The sequence below is a fragment of the Heloderma suspectum genome, chromosome 3, assembly GCF_057233095.1.
Source record: "Heloderma suspectum isolate Gila_16-S chromosome 3, 16-S_ref, whole genome shotgun sequence".
Taxonomy (NCBI): Eukaryota; Metazoa; Chordata; class Lepidosauria; order Squamata; family Helodermatidae; genus Heloderma; species Heloderma suspectum.
In genome coordinates, this window is record NC_139460.1 from 317,642,160 (window position 1) to 317,661,607 (window position 19,448).

The 19,448-nt window shown below is 44.7% G+C and overlaps 1 protein-coding gene across 1 annotated transcript in view; it reads right to left on the reverse strand.

The window, feature by feature from the left end:
- Positions 1 to 19,448, reverse strand: part of MCF2L2 (MCF.2 cell line derived transforming sequence-like 2) — a 344,940-nt gene that overhangs the window by 28,307 nt on the left and 297,185 nt on the right. The window contains exons 23-26 of the mRNA XM_084847599.1: positions 18,826 to 18,918; positions 17,187 to 17,265; positions 13,223 to 13,295; positions 4,658 to 4,767 (exon numbers count right to left, since the gene is read on the reverse strand). Coding sequence (XP_084703725.1) covers positions 4,658 to 4,767; positions 13,223 to 13,295; positions 17,187 to 17,265; positions 18,826 to 18,918 — 355 coding nt within the window. The remainder of the gene's footprint in view (positions 1 to 4,657; positions 4,768 to 13,222; positions 13,296 to 17,186; positions 17,266 to 18,825; positions 18,919 to 19,448) is intronic.

Sequence of the window (19,448 nt, forward strand, 5' to 3'; positions counted from 1 at the left end):
TTAAAAATCTAGTGCCCATAAAACCCTCCAACACTACCATGGAATGACAGGCAATCAAGCCCAACGGCATTCATCACAAAATTAACAAGTGCTAGTTTGGATGTAGGAGATTCTTTTTAAATAGGTCCTCTGGTGTAGTGCACGTTTACAGATGAACTTTACATGTACTATAAAGACATAACTCCACCTACAACAGCCTTCCCCAACCTGGTGCCCTCTAGAGCTGTCAGACTGCAACTCCCATAATTCCCAGCCAGCATGGACAATGGCCATGCTGGCTGGTAATTATGGGAGTTGTAGTCCAACACATCTGGAGGGCACCAGGTTGGAGAAGGTTGTCCTACATGATGTGTTTATCCTTCCCTATTCCCAACTGAAGCACTGTTTCTTTGAAGTTCTCCCTCTGAAGCTCCTCCTCCCCAAATATTTATTTTATAAATGCACGAGTCACTTTTCCACTTAAAAGAAAGCTCTCAACATGGCTTGCAGAAAAGAATGCCATAGTTTTAATAGAAGCACTAAAAAAAACCTAATGCAAAATATACAGTTATAAACCATTTATAAATACACTATATACAATCAAGATTTCAAAAAACAAACAGGGGCATTAATATTCTAAGCTGAGCAAACTGTCTGTGTATGAAAAGGTCACCGTTGCCTGTTGCTGGAAGAAGAAGCAGCGAGTTAATCCTGCTAGACTGCCCTAACTATCATGTCTTTCTCATACATTTAAGATGCAGAGTGAGGACTGGGGATGCTCATCCAGTGTGTCTGATCCCCAGAAGATGTTCTGAGCTCAGCCTGAGCTAAGCATGGCGAACAGGGACAACAGTGTGCCCCATGACTGATGCACTGTCTACAGGGCCGAGCTTAACCTCCTTGATGCTGGAGGCTTGTGCAATGTGCATTAAGCACAAACTTCCTGTACTAGGGGAGGGGGGATCCCCCCCCATTTCAGACTGTGTGTGATTGTTCTATATTTCCAGCCAACTGGCTGGTTCAATTTCCAGAATGACTGTCATTAGAAAGAATTCAATGGGGCCATGTAGTTACTACCCAGGCAGGCCCTTGACCTGTATTGATAACATTGCTATAGTGAAAAATTAACCCCAATGAACAGCTGTTAAAATACTCTTTTTTGTTTTTGCAGTTTAATCTTGAATATATCCAAGACCTTGCTGAGAATCTCCTTGGTCCCCCACAGAAATGTTTTTGTCTTCCCTCACCCCTGAAATCTGAAATCTTGCCCCCAGCACTACTATCTTATGAGGCAGCTAGCCTATTAATGGCACAATCCTAGGCATGTTTAGCCAGAAAAAGGTCCTACCAGCATTCCCTAGCCAGCATGGCTGGCTAGGGAATGCTGGGAGTTGCAGGATCCTTTTCTGGCAAAGCATGCCTAGGATTGCGCCCTTAATTTGATACCTCATTTATCTCTTTATATTTATAATAGTAATTTCCCTATCATAATATCTAACGCTGGTTTTGACTTTGCAAAAAAGTAAGTAAACAAAATGATTGATTGTGTGATACTTGGGGATGTTTCTGAAGGGGCTGACTCAAAATTGTAATCTGGAATTAACAACAACCCCATCCACATGTACAAGGAATTCCAGTCTGTATGAGCTACAGATAATTTTTTTGTGTGATTATGGAACTCTGTATTTAAAAAAATCCTGCTATTGTCTCCTTGATCATGGCTGGCTGGGGAATGCTGGGAGTTGTAGGACTTTTTTCAGTCTAAACACACATGGGACTGCGCCTTAAGTTAAGGAGTCTTCCCTCAACCTGGTCCCCTCCAGATGTGTTGTCCTACAACTCCCACTATCCCCAGGCAGCACAGCCTATGTGTAGGACATCTGCAGGGTGCTAGGTTGGGAAGGCTGAAGTAAGATCTTGGTCTGTGCTTGCTTTGCTTTCTGTACAAGAGATGAGCCATCTAGGCCAGCTCATCCCAGAGCTATTATTTTTCTCATGTATACGATGATTTACCTTTTCATAGAAATGAAAATAAATCTTGTTTGTACTGACACATTCATGACACATCTGTGAACTAGGTCATTCTTACAATAACTTTTTTTTTAGTTTACTTTAACAGAATGTTTGTCTCAGAATGATAGAAAGTTCCGGACATTAACTTGAAGTTAAATCCCCAGTCAGCCAGTAGATGGTGCACAAGACGCACCGTGCAAATGGTTGGACGCACCACTACATAAAAGAAGGGCTCTCTCAGCCATTCTGCCACTTAGAATTGGACAGTCTCCCCAAACCTCAAATAGCTGAAACTGCTGGTTTTCCAGATGCATGCAGCCCCACATTTTGAAAAATCCTAAAGTAAAAGCTCTCTTGTTTTCCAAACCTCCTGTTAACAGAACGTTTCAGTTTTTTTCGCCTGGCAGCTGGTTCGTCTTGTGTCAGCTCTACCCACAACAGCCTTTTCTGCCAGCAAGAGAAAGGTTTGTCTGTTACGGGGCCTACCGCCATGTCAACGGCCTGTCAACTGAATTCACTGGCTCCCTTGGCATCTCTAGTTAAAAAGATACCAGACATCAAGGCTGGGGAAGATCTCTGCCTGAGGTTTTGAAGAGCCTCTGCTAGTTGGAGGAGACAAAACTAGTCTAGAGAATACAGAACTCCAGTGGTTTGACTCACTGTGACAGCTTCACATGTTGACGGTGGCCCATCTAGGCAATGTGCCAGGCCAATTGCCATGCGCCAGGGCTCAGCAGCAGAGCAAATGGTTTGCATGCAGAAGGCCCCAGTGTTGATACCCAGCAACTCCATTTAAAGACTATCTCAGGTAGCAAGGTCACATGTGAGGTCATAGGAGGGTTCTAACCATCTCTGGTGCTAAATCAGGGGTAAGGAACTTCCAGGGGCCCACTGGGGGCCACACCCCTGCCCCTCATGGCTTCCACAACCCTCCACAGTTTTGTTGTAAAACAAGCCACATGGGGAGAGAGCGCTTTGTTTTAAAAGCAAAATTGCACTCCAGGACACGATCTTGCCCTAAAACAGGGTGCACTTGTAACCCCTATAGACTGAATGGCTTAGTCCCTTAAGGGTGGAGTCCTCGCTTAGAGGGACAGCTGAGAGAAAAACACACAAAAAGAGTCCGTTTGTTCTGCTGGGAAGCTGAATGCTAGAGAACTGTTTTATGATTATAGGCTCTTATCACCTTGTATAAGGTAAACGGAACTGATATTTGTGTATAGAGGAATTTCAAGGCGATGGGAAATCATGTTTGTATCTCTGATACTTGTTATATTCATATTATTATTGCAGGGATAATACCTTGAACTACGATGTATAAGCTACCAATTGTGGATTGTCCTGTGGACTAAAGTTAAGGCATCTACAAAAAGACTACTGAAGTGTCCAGCATTTTGTGAAATCAAAGACACTTTGGAATTGGCCTACTGCAAAGTTGCAAGCAAGAACTCCATATTTTTGTTTGGAATCAGAAGGACTAATTGCTGCATTTATTTGTATTGGGAAATGGTTGCAATTTTAATTTTTACTAAAGACATATTGTTCAGTTATATCTTTGCAAGCTTTATTCTAATTAAGCGCCACAGGACCCACAAAAGTAGAGGTTATACACTCTCCCCACGCACCTTGTTTCACAGCTGTTTTGCCAGGGTTTTTTTTGCCACTGCCGCCATGACAAATTCATCAGTAGTAGTGGGGCAGCCACATAAAAGTCCAGGGACACATGCTACTTACATGTTGCCCATCCCTGTGTTAGATGTCCAGGTCATTTTTTGATATTACACACATCGAACTGGAGAGGGTTCAGAGGAGGGCAACAAAGATGATCAGGGGACTGGAAACAAAGCCCTATGAAGAGAGACTGAAAGAACTGGGCATGTTTAGTCTTGAGAAGAGAAGACTGAGGGGAGATAGGATAGTGCTCTTCAAGTACTTGAAAGGTTGTCACTGAGAGGAAGGCCAAGATCTCTTCTCGATCATCCCAGAGTGCAGGACACGGAATAATGGGCACAAGTTACAGGAAGCCAGATTCCGGCGGAACATCAGGAAAAACTTCCTGACTGTTAGAGCAATACGACAATGGAACCAATTACCTACGGAGGTAGTGGGCTTTCCCACACTGGAGGCATTCAAGACGAGGCTGGACAGCCATCTGTCAGGGATGCTCTGACTTGGATTCCTGCATTGAGCAGGGGGTTGGACTTGAAGGCCTTGTAGGCCCCTTCCAACCTCACTGTTCTATGATTCTATGATCACTTGATGTTCAAATGACAAAATATATGTGTGAACCAGCCCCAAGCATTGAGTAATGATGAGAGGTCAAGGGATGTCCTGTCCATGCATATGTGAACTGATCTCAGGAAGTTAGGAACAGCATTCTGCATAACTTCCAAGGCGAGGGCAAGTCACCATTCAAAAGCTCTTTCTAGAAGTCTCCACGTTATGCTCGTAACATGTGGATCAACTCTCTGCAAGGCCTAGAAGGAAGCTTGTATCTTTCTTTGGGGGCCTTCATTTGATACTATGGATCCTTGAGGGCTCCTCCCCTCTTCCCAAACAGCAGATGTGGGAAAGGGAAAGCTCACAGCTGTTCAGTGGAGAAAAGCAATGTCTAAACCATCTCCCCCGGGCTCTCCTTGGAAGTGATCCTTCTTACATCGCCTACCTCTTTTCTGTCTGACATTGGGGCTGATGTTCCGGTCCCGGTTGTTTGACATCTCCAGGCTTGAGAGTTCAGATTTGTTTTCGCACAAACTCACCGACTTTCTGCCGTACCTTTAGAGACAAAAGACACACAACTGTTGTTCTGCAGCCCTTGAAGGGGCAGGCTGCTGGAGGCCATCATCATTCCTCAGGTCATCATTATCATGTCACCCGGTTAAAAATGTTCCTATCCAAATGAACTTTTGACTGTAAAAAATGTACCACAGGACAGGAGACAGAAGAGAATTTGCTGTACGTATATTAAGCTGACTCAGAAATCTAGCTCTCCACATCATCTACCACTTCCCCCTCAATTTATACAATTGAGAAGCCCCCAAAATGGCCAGGGCCCTCTCTGTCGCAGCTAGGGATGTCGGAGAAATCTGCAACAGATCCAAATGGGTTCGGATATCTATGAGTCCAATTGGCCGATGCCACAGCAGACTGGCTTTCCCCCCCACACACAATTCCGTAGACTTGTGGACCCGTTTTTCACTGGGGGGGGGGGGGATTTCCGCTAATGCACCTTAGCACATGGGTGCATTAGCAGTAATGTGCACATGCACAAATGTGCTTACTGGCATCCAGTGAATTAATCAAGTTAACTAATGTGAATTAGCACATTTGAACAAGTGTACATTTGCGCTAATGTGAATTAGCACAAGTAGAACGAAAGTCTGGTTTTGAACATTCGATTACGTCAATGACAGAACAAAAGACGCCTGACAATCTGCAAAACACAGACAGAACAGATTTAACAAAATCCATATTTTCCTAGTTGCAGCCCTGGAACTTTTGAATGAGAATTTAAATTATCTCAGTGCATGATTTTTATTATTGCTAGCACAGCCCTGCACTACTGTAAGTCTTGAAAACCAAGGATACTGAGAACTTTTTATTTACATGAAGGGAAGGAGGACACTTTGCCATCAGTCAAAGGAATAAGAGCAAACTGGTAGTTGCACTGCCTCTGTCCAAGCAAGATCAGCCCAGCCCGAGGAGATGCGCCCGTTTGGAACTCACCACTTCATTCTGAGATTCTCAGTCTCATCTCCCTCCTCTGCGTTTTTCCTCCACTCCCTTTCCCTTGTGTTTCTTGTCTTTGTAAGCCTGAGGGTGGGACCTATGTTGATCTAAGGTACTTTGGGAGATAGCATTTGTCCTGAAGCAGCTTAAGTTAACACAGGCCCCACCCTCAGGTTAAATAAATAAATATTGTTACACATGTATGCACCCCACCTCCAAGCGGTGAGAAGTTTCAAGGGTTCCAGTGCTTACCCAGGATTCAGTTTTCTTAGATGGAAGTCACTCAAGATTTATGGCATTTCTGTGATATGCGATTTATTTACATACAGGCTGAGCATAAGATGAGGGTCCAGAACATTCACACTCCAACAGATTCCTGCTCCCCATCAAACCCCTAGGGAAACCCATAGTGCCATAGGATTTCTGGCAGAGAATGAAGTCAGCTCTGTGCCTCCTTTTCAGATCCAGTTCCTGCCACGCACCCCCCCCCCTCGCTCCCTCCCCTAGTCTAATGGGGATTGGGTGAGAAGGAAGAACGATGACGCTGCTCATCATCTATGGCCTTCCTGGGCCGTCCTAGTTCCCACTGAAACGCACCAGAATGTTACTGTCTATCAAATTTCTTTTGTCAGGCTTTAAGACTTCATTTATGCATGGTGTGGAGAAAGTGGATAGGGAGACATTTTTCTCCCTCTTTCATAGTGATCCCAAAGGGGTCATTCCCTGAAGCTGAATGGTGGGAGATTCAGAAAAAAGGAAGCACTTCTTCACACAGTGCATAGCTAAACTATGATATTCACTACCACAAGATGCAGTGATGGCCACCAAGTTGGATGGCTTTAAAAGGGGATTGGACAAATTCCTGGAGGAAAAGGCTATCAATGGCTACTAGTCGTGATGGCTGTATGCTGCCTCCAGTATCAGAGCCAGTATGCCTATGTACGCCAGTTGCTGGTGATCATGGGTGGGAGGGTGCTGTTGCACTCATGTCCTTCTTGTGGGTTTCCCACACAGCTGGCTGGCCTCTGTGTGAACAGAATGCTGATTCAGCTGGGGTCTTCTTAGGATCTTCTTGCCTCAAGGCACTCACACTGATAGCTCTACTTACAGAAATCTTAAGAGGCAAAGATTACATTGTGGGAAGAGATCCTGAATTTCTTTGCAGTCATAGGCACTGGGCTGTAAGGGGCACCTGAAAGGGCCACTAACAGTATAATTAATCGTTCAATCACCTCTATTCCTTTCCTGCAGCAACCAGGTTTTCCTTTCCTCCAAAGCCCTGCCCTGCTGTTTCCAAATAACAACAGCAATTTTGCAGAAATAGTCAAAGCAGCCTGCCCACAGGTAAAGATAAAAGAAGGTGTTCTATAGCTTTCCTCTGTACCTGTCATCCAAGGAGGTGTCTCTGGTGTTGCAAGGCAGGTTTGGTTTCTGGCTGTCAACAAAATAATTGTAGTTGCACATCAAGTGTGAGTAACCCAAGAGGGGGCAATTGCGTGGATGCAATTTCATCTGATTAATGAAGCTAGCCACCCTTCTTGGGTGTGGCACCAATGATACCAGTTTCCCTCTGTTGCTGAATTGTATGCACCTGAATGAATGAATGTTTCAGAGACATGCTAAAGACATAATAGTATAACTTCATTTTTTTTTCTTTTGAGTCCTAAGGGATTATTCCTATATGTCTTTGGTTTCTGACTTGCAGGAAGACGTTAAGTGAGGGAGTTGTTGTTGTTCAGTCATTCAGTCGTGTCCGACTCTTCGTGACCCCATGGACCATAGCACGCCAGGCCTTCCTGTCCTGCGCTCTCTCCCGGAGCGTGCTCAAGTCCATATTCATTGCATCGGTGATGCTATCTAGCCATCTCATCCTCTGCCATCCCCTTCTCCTTTTGCCTTCAGTCTTTCCCAGCATCAGGATCTTTTCCAGGGAGTTTTCTCTTCGCATTAGGTGACCAAAATGAGACAGAATGGTAAACTCCAGCAGAGACAGGAGTATCTGCCTTGGAGCAGGGGCAAGCCAGCAATATTACCTTTTTCTTCTTAGACAGTGAGTCTTTAAGGCTCCTTGCACATCTAATATATTTTGCTGCAATGACATAATAAGCTCTCATTGCTTTGGCAACGTGGATCTAAGTTAAGAGCAATCCTTAAAGTTGAGACACGGCATGAGAGGCTACCTCCATTTATTTATTTTGATTTTAGCCTACCAGGTGTGTAACAGCGCTTTTTTTTTTTTTTTTAGGAAACGACTGAGCTACAAGCCAAGATTCACTAATTAGTGAAAGACTTTGATTTCATGTACTGGTGTGACTTGCCTCTCTGGGTGCTTCCAGATGAGGCTTTTATCTTGCACTCCCTCATTCACAGAATTGTACCGGTGTGTGTGTATGGGTCCAGATGGTGACGTTTTCCATTTGTAACCCTCCAAGAAAACCCCATGGAACGTATCACAAGGCTAAAAGATATGACACCGGAAGATGAGACCCTCAGGTCGGAAGGTGTCCAATATACTACTGGGGAAGAGCAGAGGGAATTTCTAAGTAGCGCCAGAAAGAGTGAAGCGGCTGGGCCAAAGCCGAAAGGACACTCAGCTGTGGATGTGTCTGGTGGTGAAAAGAAAATCCGATGCTGTAAAGAACAATATTGTTTAGGAACCTGGAATGTCAGATCAATGAATCAAGGTAAGTTGGAGGTGGTCAAACATGAGATGGCAAGATTGAACATCAACATCTTGGGAATCAGCGAACTAAAATGGACAGGCATGGGCGAATTTAATTCAGGTGACCATCATATCTACTACTGTGGGCAAGAATCCCTTAGAAGAAATGGAGTAGCACTCATAGTCAACAAAAGGGTGGGAAAAGCAGTACTGGGGTACAATCTTAAAAACGATAGAATGATCTCAGTACGAATCCAAGGCAAACCATTCAACATCACAGTAATTCAAGTCTATGCCCCAACCACTGATGCCGAAGAAGCTGCGTTTGATCGGTTCTATGAAGACCTACAACACCTTCTAGAACTAACACCAAAAAAAGATGTCCTCTTCATCATAGGGGATTGGAATGCTAAAGTAGGAAGTCAAGAAATCACTGGGATAACAGGCAAGCATGGCCTTGGTGTACAAAATGAAGCAGGACAAAAGCTAATAGAGTTTTGCCAAGAGAACACGCTGATCATAGCAAACACTCTTTTCCAACAGCACAAGAGACGACTCTACACATGGACATCACCAGATGGTCAATATCGAAATCAGATTGATTATGTCCTTTGCAGCCAAAGATGGAGAAGCTCTATACAGTCAGTAAAAACAAGACCTGGAGCTGACTGTGGCTCAGATCCTGAGCTGCTTCTTGCAAAATTTCAGCTTAGATTGAAGAACGTAGGGAAAACCACTAAACCATTCAGGTATGACCTAAATCATATCCCTTATGAATATACAGTGGAGGTGAGGAATAGATTTCAAGGATTAGACCTGATAGACAGAGTGCCTGAGGAACTATGGACGGAGGTCCGTAACATTGTTCAGGAGGCAGCAACTCAATCCATCCCAAAGAAAAAGAAATGCAAGAAAGCCAAGTGGCTGTCTGATGAGGCTTTACAAGTAGCTGAGGAAAGAAGGGAAACGAAAAGCAAGGGAGAAAGGGGAAGATATATCCAACTGAATGCAGAGTTCCAGAGAATAGCAAGGAGAGACAAGAAGGCCTTCTTAAATGAACAATGCAAAGAAATCGAGGAAAACAATAGAATGGGAAAGACTAGAGATCTCTTCAAGAAAATCGGAGATCTCAAGGGAACGTTTTGTGCAAAGATGGGCATGATCAAGGACAAAGAAGGCAGGGACCTAACAGAAGCAGATGAGATTAAGAAGAGGTGGCAAGAATACACAGAAGAACTATACAGGAAAGATGTGAATGTCCCTGATACCCATGATAGTGCGGTCGCTGAACTTGAGCCGGACATCCTACAGCGTGAAGTCAAGTGGGCCTTAGGAAGCATTACTAACAATAAAGCTAGTGGAGATGACAGTATTCCAGCTGAGCTATTTAAAATCCTAAAAGATGATGCTGTTAAAGTGCTGCATTCAATATGCCAACAAATTTGGAACACTCAACAGTGGCCGCAAGACTGGAAAAGGTCACTTTACATTCCAATTCCAAAGAAGGGCAATGCCAAAGAGTGTTCAAACTACCGCACAATTGCGCTCATTTCACATGCCAGCAAGGTGATGCTCAAAATCCTACAAGCTAGGCTTCAGCAGTATGCGAACCGAGAACTACCGGAAGTACAAGCTGGGTTTCGAAGAGGCAGAGGAACTAGAGATCAAATCGCCAACATTTGCTGCATCATGGAGAAAGCAAGAGAATTCCAGAAAAACGTCTATTTCTGCTTCATTGACTACGCTAAAGCCTTTGATTGTGTGGATCACAACAAACTGTGGCAAATTCTTAAAGAGATGGGAGTACCAGACCACCTTACCTGTCTCCTGAGAAACCTGTACGAGGGTCAAGAAGCAACAGTAAGAACCGGACATGGAACAACCGAGTGGTTCAAAATTGGGAAAGGAGTACGACAAGGCTGCATATTGTCACCCTGCTTATTTAACTTATATGCAGAGTACATCATGAGAAATGCCGTGTTGGATGAATCAGAGGTCGGAATTAAGATTGCTGGGAGAATTATCAACAACCTCCGATATGCAGACGATACCACCCTAATGGCAGAAAGCGAAGAGGATCTCAAGAGCCTCTTGTTGAGGGTGAAAGAGGAGAGTGCAAAAGCTGGTTTGAAACTCAACATTAAAAAAACGAAGATCATGGCATCTGGCCCCATCACTTCCTGGCATATAGAAGGGGAAGAAATGGAAGCAGTGAGAGATTTTACTTTCTTGGGCTCCAGGATCACCGCAGACGGTGACTGTAGCCATGAAATTAAAAGACGCTTGCTCCTTGGGAGGAAAGCTATGGCCAACCTAGACAGCATAGTAAGAAGCAGAGACATCACCTTGCCGACAAAGGTCCGTCTAATCAAAGCTATGGTTTTCCCAGTAGTAATGTATGGCTGTGAGAGCTGGTCTATAAGGAAGGCTGAGCACCGAAGAATTGATGCTTTCGAACTGTGGTGCTGGAGAAGACTCTTACGAGTCCCCTGGACTGCAAGGAGGTCAAATCAGTCCATCCTAAAGGAAATCAACCCTGAGTGCTCATTGCAAGGACAGATACTGAAGCTGAAGCTCAAATATTTTGGCCACCTAATGCGAAGAGAAAACTCTCTGGAAAAGACCCTGATGCTGGGAAAGACTGAAGGCAAAAGGAGAAGGGGACGGCAGAGAATGAGATGGCTAGATAGCATCACCGATGCAATGAATATGAACTTGAGCACACTCCGGGAGAGAGCGCAGGACAGGAAGGCCTGGCGTGCTCTGGTCCATGGGGTCACGAAGAGTCGGACACGACTGAACGACCGAACAACAACAACAACATTTCCCCACCGCTTTTTCTGTCTTTTTCCTTACCACAGAAAATCCATTAAGAAATGAAAGTTGCAATAACTGCACAGTGTCTTTTGACTGGTAGCGCTAAGAGCTGTTGGCCTGGAAGTACCCAAAAACTCCTGGGTTCCTTGGCCCATAACAGAATTTTTAGTTCTGTTAGTTAAATCTGTTATTGTATTTTAAGAGCATTTCTACATGAGGTTTTTATTGCACACTCATGATTGGTCACTCATGGAAGTTTGCAGGACTTTTATATGATGTTGTGAACCTTCGGAGCTTCCCCACGCTTTTTGAACTCTATCCCGCTTTTTAAAAGATCGGCGATAAGCCGATAACAAACATTAATGTGAGATATCAACAGTGTGTAATGACGGAGTTGTATTATAATACAGCCATTAGATGGTGCTGTATAAGGAAACATATAGAACATTGCCAAGAAAGGAAGTTTTCAATTCAAATCATGTGTCCCCCTGTAAAGGAGCCCATCGTAATCATGCAAAGAAACCAAAAGCAGAAAGCCTCGGTAAGGATGCGGGATTTCAGCCTCGTGTGATGAACCTCTAAATCTCTGCATTGCTGCTAGGCTTTATTTTGGTTTTGCTTTTATACTGTAGTTTTAAATGTTTAAATTTTATATTGTATTTTATGCTGTATTTTGTGGTTTTAATTGTTGTGAACCACCCAGAGGGCTTCAACTATTGGGCGGTATAGAAATATGAGAGAGAGAGAGAGAGAGACAGACAGACAGACAGACAGACAGACAGACAGAACTCCTCCAACCTTTTTCTTCACACTGCCTTCCTTCCTCAGGTCTTGCTGTGGATCTTGGCGCAAATTCCCTCTTCCAGAATTCTAGGAAGCTTCTCTGATGTCTCAGAGGAGATTCTTTAGGCCAGCAGTGGGCAACTTCCAGGATGCTTGGGGCCAATTCCACATACCCATGCAACCCACCAGGGGACACACCCCACTGTGCTGCCAAATTTGCCACCACAATATGGCAATGAGGCAGCAAAATCCCCACTGATTTATCTTTAAAACGAGGAGTACAGGGAGTGTACACCCTGTTTTAAACATAATCACGCTTCCGGGACACTTCAGGGCACATGATTTTCCCAGACATTGTCCACCCCTAACCTAAGGGGCCCCTGCCCCTCTGTGACATCAGAGAAGTTTCAAAGAATTCTGGAAAGTGGAATCTGTGGCTTCCCAAGCACCTTGTTTTAAAGAGAAATTGGTGTTCTTTTCCTGCCATTGCTGTGCAAACTTCTGGCAGCAAATTTGGCAGTGCGGTGATGGCAGGGCCACACAATCCGCCCATGGGCCGCCACATAGAGCCCATGGGCCACATGTTGCACACCCCTGCCTTAGGCAGAAATCTTCTAGGGACAAGAGGTAAGAAAGCAGGGAGTATAGGAAAGGAGGAGCCACTGCATTGGGCCAAGGGAAGGAAGGGCAAAGGGAGCAGTAGGCCTAGGAAAAGAGTGGAGAAGACAAGTCATGTCCATGAGGGGAAGGGACTGGAGACAGCAGATGGAGGCTAAGGGAGGATATCAATGTGACCAGGTACATAGATCAGCAAGCAGAGGAGGCCTTCCCTCCAGAATTGAGCCATGAGCAAAGAACAGCAGGGAGAAACAGCCTAACACAAGCAATCCTCCACGTTGTAAGAACAGCTTAGTAAAAAAAGGCTAGATAGAATGCGCAAGTGTATTTGCTTTTGTTGCACGTGTCTCCCTGAGAGCTTTGGCTATTGGACGACTCATAAACCAAATTAATAATATTAATAGCAACAGCAGGGCAACATTCTCCTTTCCCACACCAGGTCACTAACCAGTGCCATCTGCACAAAAGAACCTTCCTGCCTTCCAAATGTCCATCAGAAGCAAAATCAGATGACAAGCAGCCCCACCCAGCATTCTGTTTCCTCTCTGATGATATGCCTTAATCTTTCATAAAGCCCTGCACAATGGCAAACTATACAGTAGCTATCAATGTACTCATTACCTGGAGGAGTTGGATGAATTCATGGGTGCATGATACACACTCTCGGTGATTCTTTGGTGCAGTTGGCTGGCCTCTGTCAAAGAAAGCAAGGAAGGGTGGCATTTGTGAATGTTTCTTTGCATTTGCATGTGGACGTATGAGGACAATCATGAACACTTGCGCTCAGGCACTTGGAACTAATTAGCTCCATTCCTCGTCCTCAGTAGATTGGTGCAGATTCATTTGACTGGAGAGGGAAGTAGCACCACCAACAGGAGAGGGTAGTTTGTTATAACTTGTTTACATTGTTTTAGATATATGCTGCTGTTGTGTGTGCTGTTTGTTCTATGTCATTACGTGAATGGTTTTATACTTTATATAATGTATTTTAATGGTTTTTTAATTTTTGTGAACCACCCAGAGAGCTTCAGCTATGGGGCAGTACAGAAATATAATAAATGAAATGAAAATGAATGAAACTTATTTAGTTTATGTATTAATTATATTTCTATACCGTCCACTTTTCCCCTCTTCCCTCCCTATTCCTTATTCCTTCTGTGTTGTCTCTTCTTAGATTGTAAGTCTGTGGGCAGGAACTGTCTTGTTTTACTAATTATATGGAAGCTGCTCTGGGAGCCTTTTTGGCTGAGCAGCAAGGTAAAAATACTTTAAATAAATAAACCAGCTCCACCCAGCATGGCCAGTGGTCAGGGATACTGGGAGCTCTACGCCAGGAACATCCGGAGGGCCAGTGGTTCCCCACACAAGCCTTCCCAACTTGGTGCCCTCCAGATGTGGTATATTACAAATACAAATATTACAAATGCCATAATCCCCAGACAGTATGGCCAGTGGCACTAGGTTAGTGGAGGCTGGTCTACACACAGGGAGGGAAAGAGGAAGGACTAGGTGCCTGCTTTGCACTGAATCTGGAAAATTAGGAAGCTGCAATCATGTGTGTCCACATGACATGGTTGGTCAGTTAAGGAATGCTTCCTGGAACAGTGCTGTTTTCAGGAGGCACAGGAAACAACACAGTGTTGGTGCCTGCCTGACCTCCAGGGGCAGGGAGTTCCAAAGAAAGGGGGCCACCACACTGAAGGCTATTCTTCAGGTGGACTCCAACTGGGCCATAGGTCTGATGACCTCAGTGACCAGGCAGGTTGGTATTACAGGTGCCTTGCCCTGCAGGAACAGTACAGTCCCTTCAAAAAAGAATCCCAGGGCCTGATCAGAGAAGCTGCTGTCAACAGGCACAAAGGAAAGAGGAGGAATATGCTCCTTCTCACACACATTTGCTGGCTGCTACTGCTTGCTTACACGATGTAAGAATTTAAAGTCACTCATGTATTTCACATTTATTTATTCATTTCATTTCTATGCTGCCCTACAGCCGAAGCTCTCTGGGTGGCTCACAACAATTGATGTTCAACACGCAAGTCTTATTGTTGTTTTGTGCCCTTGGCAGTGCATGTGTGTTCTGTAACCCAACATGTTTTCCCACTTTTCAGCTGCAATGGTTTCATTCAGCACCAGTACTGCAGCTGGAGAATGTGTACTCTTATCCAGGGTGATGTGGAGAAGCCATGCAACCAGTGGGGTGGGCACCTGCACTCTCCTTTCTGATGGGAACAGAGAGGGAGGAATGGTACTGTTTGCTGTCTGGTATTAGGCACAACTGGGGCAACAGGGTCCCTTCAGAAAGCCACACTCAGTAGTTATCAGTCTCACTGGACTGGATCAGATAAGATCTCTCCCTAGTCCAGATCAGTGATATGTGTGAAAAGAAAAGTGAGCATGCCTGCCTTGCCTCCAACATCTCTGGATGTCCATATGTGGGTGTAATGTTCGAATATGGCCTATGCAAGTAGAATAAAATGTGTGTATGCCCAGATCATGGTGTCAATTACTATTTTTTTATCAAGGAAATCGGTCATGCAAAATGGATCGCATTGGATTTTATGTGCTTAGGCAGTATTTGAATGCTACACTCTGCCTGGACATCCAGATATGCTGGAGGTGGGGCAGGTGCTCTGACTGGGTGAGGAAGGTAGGCAAGGCATGTCTCACCTCCTTCCAGGATCAGGGAGAGGGATTGTCCAATATGGCTTCATTATGTTTCAACCTCAGCCAAATTCTTCATTCCAAGAAAGGAAGGAGAGGAAGCACTTTGTTGCCAAGTGCTTCCTCCCCCACCTCAAACTAAAATAGTTTGCCAGGGGCAAAACATAGATGGTGTAGTGCAAAAGAAAGACAGATTTAAATCCCCTTCCCTGCTGCCTGTGTTTCTCACAATTCTGATAACTGAGGGCCAAACTAGACTTGGCATTAAATACAACGTGCAGCTGTATTTGTTGTTTTTGTAATGTTAATGCCAGGGGTGTGTGTGTGTGTGTGTGTGTGTGTGAGAGAGAGAGAGAGAGAGAGAGAGAGACAGACAGACAGACAGAGATATTTTTGTTGGGACCACAGCACATGGGAAAATGAGTTTAATCTTTCCTCCCCAGCCATAGTCCCCTGAAGCTGCTATTAGCTCTGAGGGAAGCTTTTATTGGCTCCTAGTTGGGCATCCTTTCCCCACACCCCCATCCCCAAAAATAAAAATGGAGGCACACTTCACTCTGACATCACAAAAGGGACATATTAAGCTGCCTTATTGTCACGGGCTCCTTGGAGGCCTCTCAGTCTAATCCAGTAGCTAAGTCCAGACACAGACAAAGGGATTCCTTTCAAAGCTTTATTCTTCTTTTACAACTTAACAACTCTACCGTTTGCAACTAGATCTGAGCAGCACAGTACCTATGCCCTAAGTTGGAACAGTTGGTCCCCGTTTGAAAGAGAATTACTGGCAGACCCCTGAACTTAAGGACTAGGGAGAGTCCCTCCCCTTTTCCCTTGGAGCCTCTGGGCGCAGCCGTTGTTTGCGCGCCAACCAGGCACTACGCCTCCTTTCTGCGCCCTCCATTTGGCGCCGCTCTCTGTGTCGGCGTCGCGCGTCCATCAAGTCTGCTTCCCACGCTCTGTCACTCCCAGGACTGCTATCTAATCTAGGAATGCTGGTGGGAGGAATCTCCGTCAGCTGTGGGCCCTGGGAAAGAGGAGCGCACTCCTCTCCCAGGAGCGACTGCTCTTCCTCAGAATCAGAACTACTCTGGGATTCTATGGGCTCAGTGTCCACCTTGACACTTATACTAGTCCAGAATATTTGCCCATCTATACTTATTTATTTGAACAAGCTTTCCTTGAATTATCTGCCATGGTACAACTTGATTTTAAATAGTTTTATTCTTTTTTTTTCTTTATTGTTCACCACTCAGGAATCTTTTTAAGATATAGAGTGGCTTATAAATGCTGCAGATAAATAAATAAATTAATTAATATTCATTCTGACTGGCGGTGTCTCTCCAGCATCTCAGGAAGACAAATGTCTTTCCGGTCACCTGCTACCTGTTCCTTCTAACTGGAGATGCTAACAGAGGTTGCACTTGGGATTTTCTGCATGCAAAGCATGTGTCAGTCAGTTGCCACCTTCCACACTCTAAATGAAAACCTTTTAGGGGAGGCATCATAATTCAAACATTTTCCATTAACAGTGTGTAAGATGGTAACAGGCAGCCTCTTCTGAGGCCAGGTAATACTCCCACACATCTGTGCATTGGGAGGAAATGAATAATCCACTCAATGCAGCAAAATTACCCAGGGAGGTTGATTAAGCCACTGATTAGGAGGAAGCAAGATCAGAGCAGTGACTCATGCAGAGATTAAATGGGCCAACTCCTCTGTAGGTGGTGCTCTGGGCTCACAGGAACAAATAAGAATGTCACTGATGGATTTTTCATGGCACGCTAGCAGTTCTCTCATGGCTTGAAGTGCCTCAACTTGCAGCTGGGAAAATATGGCTATAAGGCCTCCGAAAGGTGAGGGATGGGGAATACAGCAGAGCCTTACTATTATAATAAACCATTCCCACAACATGGCATCCTACCTCTGCAAGCCTCCAGTTGTCCTGTGAGGACTTTTCTAATCTCGGAAACCCAGGTATTCTTCAGCTCCACAGAAGCAGCCTGCAAAACACAGGGCAGATGGGAATTACAAGAGGTCTGAGCAGTTGCCTTAAATATCCTAGGACAGTATTCCTACAGTCATAAGCCTATGGCCTCGGATATACCATTCCCTCCTCCCTTCCTTTTTTAATGAAATCAGTTCTCAAAATTGTATTTGTCAAGGTGAAGGGGTTGGAAGGGGAGGAGAAGGCAAGAAGAGAGGTTTGGCTTGCCTAAGCCTTGGGAGTGACGGGCTCAGATGAGAGTGATTTCCCATTTAGAAATTGGGGTGGCAGGGCAGGAGGAAACCATGGTGATTATCTCACAATTGTGGAATGCCTTCTTCAAACAGAAGATCAGAATCTGTGCCTTGTTAGTATGATATTGAACGTGTTGGGTATTTCAGTGGGTTTGTTGTTGTTGTTCAGTCGTTCAGTCGTGTCCGACTCTTCGTGACCCCATGGATCATAGCACGCCAGGCCTTCCTGTCCTGCGCTCTCTCCCGGAGCGTGCTCATTCTGGTGTCTTTACTTACTGAGATAGGCTGGGTTCATAGCTTTAGCGGTGAGCCCGCTGTGAATTCCCAGTTCCCATTCAACCAGTCAGATGTATAGCCTTTCTCAGAGAATCAAGCCCAAGAGCAAACGCTACTTCCTGTTTCCAGCAGAAGCCTGCTGCGCAGAGTGCTGATTGGCTGGCCCATGTGACAATCACAAAGCCACCTCTCTCTTCCCTCCCCAGGCTGTGCGGAATGGTAATTGGCTGGCCCTTATGCCAATCATGAAGCTACTCCCACAGCACCATGTCTGGACTGCAGCAGTGTCCCAACGTAAAGAAAAAGACTGGCTTTTCTTTTCTTTTTTTTTAAGGTGCCAAGTAAACATTTAACCAGATGACTCTATCAGGTACCTGGAAAAAAATATTTTAAAAAATTGAAAGCCTGCCTGGATTCGGAGCGGGGCACAAGTATCATTAGAGAGTAAAAGCAGGGGGAAGCAGAGCTCACCCTGCAACAGAAAAATAATGCACCACTCCTGCAAGGAGGTATGTCCAAAGTCACAGTGTATGTGAAACACACTCAAGAAGTGCTGTATAAATGCTAACTGTTCCGTCCCAAATATGGAACCCCAGGTAGGGACAAGAACATGGGGGTGGGGGGTGGTTGTGAGGAGAACTGGCAGCAGAAGGAAAGGTTACGTGCTCCTCTTTCCACTTGTCTCTTCACCCCTGCAAACTGTTCCCTCAGAAGCTTCTTTATAGAGGGGTTCCATAGGATGAATGAGGAATGCGCCATTCCACCTTAACAGAATGGTGGCTTGCCTGACACAACCTACTGAGTTTGTGCCTGTGGTAAGACTTGAACCAGGAACTACCCAGCTCCCAGTCCATGTTCTTATGTCTCATGTTCTTGAGAGTCCTGTGTTTGTTATTCTGACAGAAGGAAGAAGCAAAGTAACATTCCCCATGAAGTCTCTCTTTTACTCACCCTGTCATCCCCCACACTATGATATCAAAGGAATTCATAATATCCAGAAGAAAACAAGAAGAATTGGCAGCTGGAAAAAGTATGACCTACAATACCTGAATAATATAAACTTCTTCTCTGCCATTGTACCAGATCTCAAATTTCTTATTATCACCTTTGACGTTTTCAGTAATACCAACGGTGCTCATCTGTGTAAAAGAGAATCTTGATTGTGGAACATCATATGTTAACTTCATAATATATCCCATTTATTTTAGCTGACATAACTGAGCGCATTAAATCACTACAACACACTGTACTTTCTTAATAGGGAAATGCCAGGCCCTTAGCCTCTATGATACCCAAGCCCACTCACATGGAAATAATGCACCCTTATCTCATAAATTAGCTGTTGCCTCAGTGTGAACACCCCATGGCTCATCACTGGCTCAGCTGCTATGATGCCATAGAATGTTCACAAGAAGTACAGTTTCTATTAGTGAAGTGAAAGGTCAATTTAGGTTTTAGAAATAATCATAGGACCTAAGGATGGGAGGAGTCTGTGTTGATGGCAGAAAGGTACAATGAGAGGAAGGAATGTTGAATAGGAAGGGGAACTAAAGAGCTGGGAAGTTGAATGGGAAGAGGGCAAAGGGGAAATGGAAACTAAGTAACAGGAATATGAGAGTACCTAGATGTCTGTGTGCCTGTGCACATTGCTCTGAGTTGCACTATGTCA